The following is a 5,837-nucleotide window of genomic DNA, read 5'->3' on the forward strand; positions in this document are numbered from 1 at the left end:
GGTCTTGTGGGTGTGGTTTGAGTTCAGTACCCTTTGCTCCCCGTGTTGCATTATGACCTTAATTCCCTGAGACCATGCATTCACAACACCCGAGAGGTCCTTATGTGTATGTTTGAACTTTTCAATAAACTATTTGAATTCATCTGATATTTTTTGTTGCTTACAAAGCAAATTGGTTCTCGTACTATAAAGTCTAGCTCAGAAATATATTATACCCAAAAACTATGCTTAATGTAAATACTCTTACACAGCAAAATTAACAGGCTTATTCACATTATTCGCAAATGGTAGAAGAAAAGCATCTCATATCTTTCATTGACAGAATTCATGTCACATAGTTGGGTAAAAAATAGTCTGGTATGCTGCTTATGTTCTATTTTTAATGATTGTTTCAACTCTAAATGGGTCGTCAGTTTTCACATTTGATTTAATCCTTCCATTTGTACTGACCTATTTAAGTCTAAAAGAGTTGATATTGTAATTAGGCGAACAAGGACAAGTTGTTTATTATGGTTTAATACGACAGCTTTCATTTAATGTGGGTTCACTGTTACTGGGAAATGTCACTTCTGCTAATTACGCATTTGCAAAAATTTTCAATTTTCTTGATCATTGTGTTATCAAAATATTTTGAGTCTGAGTGGTAATATTAAGTATTTTTCTTGTTATTATTACTTTATTAGAGTGTCTACTTTGATATGTTAAAAATGGTGCTGTCTTGGGTCACCATGTTACACTACCATTGAAAATTTTGATGTTGGTAGGACTTTGTAATGTTTTTGAAAAAGAAGTCTCATGCTCACCGAGGCTGCATTTAAAAAAAATCCAAAAAACAGTAACAACTGTAATGTAAAAATATTTAAAATAAATTTCTTTAAATATTTTTTAACATTTATTTTTTCCTGTGATAGCAAGGCAGAATTGCCATCAGCCAGTCTTTAGTGTCAGAAATCATTCTAATATGCTGATTTTCTGCTAAGAAATTGATCAATAATAATAATTTATGTATTTAGCCGACGCTTTTATCCAAAGCGACTTACAGTGCATTCAGGCTATACATTTTTTTACCAGTATGTTTATGTATGTTAGTATATGATCAATGTTGAAATCAGTCATGCAGCTTATTATTTTTGTGGGGACTGTGATACACTTTTTTTTTTTTTTTTACATTAATAGAAAATTCAAAAGAATAGCATTTATTATTTTGTAACATTGTACATTTCTATACCAGTGGCTCTTAATCCTGGTTGTGGGGACAAACCCCCACTCAGCACATTTTGCATGTCTCCCTTATGTAACACACCTGATTCAGATCATCAGCGCATTAGGAGAGAGCTCCATGAACTGAACCAAGTGTCTTTGCTGAATAAAAGCATTAAGTTCTTCTAAAAAGATCCTGCTGACTGCAAACATTTGAACTGTACTATGTGCAATGTGAAAGGGTCCAGAAGTAAAACCACCTGCCAGCCACTGCTCTGTCAACTGTGGAACTGTCAGTATCCAGCACTGGTACGGGCTTTGGTAAAGTGGATGCAAGTTTTTTATCACTTCAGCTCAAGCGTCAAGATGATATATTTTACCCTGCCTCAAAAAAACTGAGATGTCTTAAAAAATTGCTGCAGGGTTTTTCTGGGTGAAGAAACCTTAAGTGAGTTCCTAGGAAACACATACAATAATTAAATGCCTTGTAATCATTTATAGATGAATCGCTGCCATATTGACAAGGGAATATTTAAGCTTATGCAAGTACTGGCTAGCAAGTGTTGCAATCGAAGACAAGTAGAAAAGCAGCAGAGGATGAAACACCCGCATTACCAAACAGTTTTCAAAACTCAATACTGTAGTTCCTCTATAGGAAAAGCTCTTGAATTAACATACTGTCAAACATGGATATGCTGCAATATTTATTCAGTTAATGTGTAGCATTGTTTTGATACATACATTTGGCTGATCAGAGCGAGGGACGTAGCAAAATAAAATCTTATACATTCCTCATAATTCACATTCATTATGTACACGCAGATCACAGTGTACGCATGCATCTGCATCAGAAACATCACACTTCCTGAAAGCAGTTTCTAAAAGTCATGCTCAACTGAGATCGTCTGTCACGCAATTGTAATTTATATTAGATTCGTCAAGGGGGCTATTTGAACATTCTCTTTTCTCATTTATTTTTTCTGCTGTTTATATTCTACATTACACTAGAGGGCTTAGTTGTTTCTTCTGGACCTTTGATGTCCACGTTGTCCTGCTTGCTGCTCTCTTTGACCTGCTCTGTCTACTACAGAGCTTTAGCTTCTGTTTTGGTTGGCGTCTCAGATTTTGCAGCCTTCACTTCATGTGCACCGCTGACTTTTGGGACAGTTTCTTCACTTTTAACATCTTTGCTGGTTCCACTGCCTTTGGTTGTCACACTATCCACCTCTACAGTTTTTTCAGGCATCTCCTCTTTGCTTTTTTTAATATCCTTTTGCTCAGGCTTTGCATCAGATGTTATTTCCTGAGCTTTGGGGGGTTGATTACTCAGTGTTTCATCAACCTGTTTCTCTGTGACTTTAGCTTCCCCTCCGCTTGTTGTCGCACTTTCAGAACTGCTATCGCTTTTGCTCTCCTCCTGTTTCTTTGACTTTTCAGGTGATTTTTCTTCCTTATCTTTGGAGAGGTCCTCCTGTGTCTTTTCTGTTTCTTTAGGCTTAGCATGTTCAACCTTTTCTGTTTTGATGCTGTCTACACTGTCACTTTTGCGGACTTCCTGTGTCTGTGACTTTTCAAGTTGTGATCTTTCTTCTGCAACTTTCGAAAGTTCTTCTTTTGTCTTTTCTGTTTCTTTAGGCTTAGCATGTTCAGCCTTTTCTGTTTTTACACTGTCACTTTTTTTGTCCTCTGGTATCTGTGACTTTTGAGGTTGTGATTTTTCTTCAGCAACTTTGGAAAGGTCTTCTTGTGTCTTTTCTGTTTCTTTTAGCTTGCCAGTTTCACCCTTTTCTATTGTCACACTTGCTAGACTACTACTGCTTTTGCTGTCCTCCTGTTTCTTTGACTTTTCAGGTTGCGATTGTTCTTCTGCATCCTTTGAAAGCTCCGTTTGTGTCTTTTCTTGTTCTTTAGCCCTGATACTTTCACCCTTTTCTGTTTTCATGTTGTCTACCAGTTCAACGTTGCTATCTTTTACAGACTCCTCAGGTTTATGTTCCTTTTCGTCTTTACTTGATTGAGCCTCTTGCTTTTCCCCCACAGGTTTCTCTGTTAGTTTGTTGTTATCCTCTTGGCCTTTTCCCATAGGCTCATATTTCTTAGTTTCTTCCTTTACAGTATCAGATTTGTCTTTTTTTGCAGAAGGGTCTTCTTCAGTAGTATGTTTTCCACTCACAGTATGTTCGGGAGTTGCTTGTTTATCTGGTTTAGGAGTATCTTCCTCTACAGGTTGCACTGGAGCTAATTCTTTCTCGTTCTCTGTTGATTTTGCAGTTGTAGATTGTTGAGATGAGATTTTAGCATCTTCAGTTTTTGGAGAAGTTACCCCAACAGTCTCCCCACCAGGCTTAGGTTTTACTTCAGTTGTTGCTTCAGGATCTTGCGGTTCCTGAGATGGTTTGTCTTTTGGTACAGTTTTTGATTTCTCTGGCATTTCTTGCTTTTCTGACAGATCTGGTTTGGGAACATCTTTCTCTGTCTCTTCAGCTTGTTTATTTTCCTCTTCAGGTTCTTCTACTTTTCCCTGCACGTCATTCTTCAGGTCTTTGTGCGCTGTGTCTTTTGCATCTAATTCCTCATCTTTATCTTGTTCATCAGTGGCTTGTTCTGTATAGTCCTGAGTTGGTTCAGAGTCAGCATCTTTTTGTACCTCAGAATCAGCTGGCTCATCTTCTTTTTCATCACTTGGTTTGACTTCAGTTTCCTCTGTCTCTAACTCAGGATTGGCTTCATTGCCGTTCTCCATGGCTGGTTCTTCAGTATCTTCCGCCTCTTGTGGAGTTTCACCCTGTGCATCTTTCTCACTGCTCTCCTCATCTGGTTTGTCACCCTCTCTTCCCTCCCCACTCTTATCAGAGCCAGTGTCTGATATCTCCACATCTTCTCTGGTTGTCTCTGTAATAATCTCTTCAACAAATTTGTACTGAGGCTCTGCCTTTCGAGTTGCTCCCCCCTGCCTTTTGACACAAGGGAGAGTATAGATGGGTGACTGTCTGTAAATGTATGGTACTGAAATATGAGCATCTGAGATTGTAGAGTACCTTGACTCTTCACCCTCTAGAAGTTTTCTGAATAATAAAAAGAAAACAAACAGAATAATATTCAGATTCATTCTGCTCAATTAGTGACAGCCTGTGCATTTTAAATCTGGGCCTAATGCTGAGTTCACACTGCACGATTTTCAAACTCGTCGGATCGCCGTAGTTTTCACACTGCGTGACTATCTGGGGTAGCATTCAGTTGCTGCTGTGTTCACATTGCACGATGGATCGGCGACAGAGGGTTTCACATTGCATGACTTCACAATAGGAAGAATCGCGACAGCTCTGTCTGGTGCAGGGTTGCCAGGTTTTCGCTACAAAACTCGCCCAATTACTACTCAAAACTAGCCTGAAAATAGCCCAATTGCTTTCGAGGGGGTCCCCCAGTAAAAATCGCGTTCGGGGAGTAAAATACACATTTTTTTGGGCGGGGTTCTCCTGGTACAATTCACATTCCAGGACCTGAATATCACGTTATTGGAGTCGCTTCAACCTGCTGACATAAAAAAACAACCGGCGGCGCTCGCGGATTTGGCAACACTGGTCCGCAAACTACGTTTCATATAACTCCTCCCCGAACTTCCCGCTGCCCTGTATCTTGTTCTCTCATTGGCTGTAGGTCATCGCCGATGTGTTTTTCAGTCAGAACGCATTTCACACAGCATGATCGTGAATCGGCGACAGCTCCAGATATTTCGCATGCCAAATATTTCACGGCAATTCCCTCAGATCGCGTCTTTGATAATTCACACTGCGTGATTGTCACTCGCGTGAACGAGCACCGATCTGCCTCCGATTTCGGGCATTTGTCGGCGATTTCGCAAAACCTGTTGGCAATTGAAAAATCGGGCTAAAATCATGCAGTGTGAACTCGGCATAAGAAACTATGCCCTGGTTTCACAGACAAGACTTAAGCCTAGCCCCAGACTAAAATGCATGTCTGAGCTGTATTCACTGAAAGAAACTTGCACTGACATATCTTAAAATATGTCAGTGCCATTGGTTTGCCTCAAGGTGCACACCAGTGATGTTGTTTTTTTTCCTAAGGCACATTTATAAAAGCAATTTAAGTGTCCTAATCGAACAATAACCTAGCCCTGGCTCTTCCGCCTCTTGTGGAGTTTCACCCTGTGCATCTTTCTCACTGCTCTCCTCATCTGGTTTGTCACCCTCTCTTCCCTCCCCACTCTTATCAGAGCCAGTGTCTGATATCTCCACATCTTCTCTGGTTGTCTCTGTAATAATCTCTTCAACAAATTTGTACTGAGGCTCTGCCTTTCGAGTTGCTCCCCCCTGCCTTTTGACACAAGGGAGAGTATAGATGGGTGACTGTCTGTAAATGTATGGTACTGAAATATGAGCATCTGAGATTGTAGAGTACCTTGACTCTTCACCCTCTAGAAGTTTTCTGAATAATAAAAAGAAAACAAACAGAATAATATTCAGATTCATTCTGCTCAATTAGTGACAGCCTGTGCATTTTAAATCTGGGCCTAATGCTGAGTTCACACTGCACGATTTTCAAACTCGTCGGATCGCCGTAGTTTTCACACTGCGTGACTATCTGGGGTAGCATTCAGTTGCTGCTGTGTTCACATT

General features: G+C 39.8%; 1 protein-coding gene across 1 annotated transcript in view; it reads right to left on the bottom strand.

The window, feature by feature from the left end:
- Window positions 1-2,113: 2,113 nt before the first annotated feature.
- The window catches only part of LOC107678486 (neurofilament medium polypeptide-like), a 6,655-nt gene continuing 2,931 nt past the window's right edge, over window positions 2,114-5,837 (bottom strand). Inside the window, exon 3 of the mRNA XM_016473761.1 lies at window positions 2,114-4,265. Within this exon, the coding sequence (XP_016329247.1) occupies window positions 2,285-4,265 (1,981 nt within the window). The 3' untranslated portion in view covers window positions 2,114-2,284. The remainder of the gene's footprint in view (window positions 4,266-5,837) is intronic.

Source organism: Sinocyclocheilus anshuiensis, unplaced genomic scaffold, assembly GCF_001515605.1.
Source record: "Sinocyclocheilus anshuiensis isolate Anshui unplaced genomic scaffold, SAMN03320099.WGS_v1.1 scaffold536, whole genome shotgun sequence".
NCBI classification, from domain to species: domain Eukaryota; kingdom Metazoa; phylum Chordata; class Actinopteri; order Cypriniformes; family Cyprinidae; genus Sinocyclocheilus; species Sinocyclocheilus anshuiensis.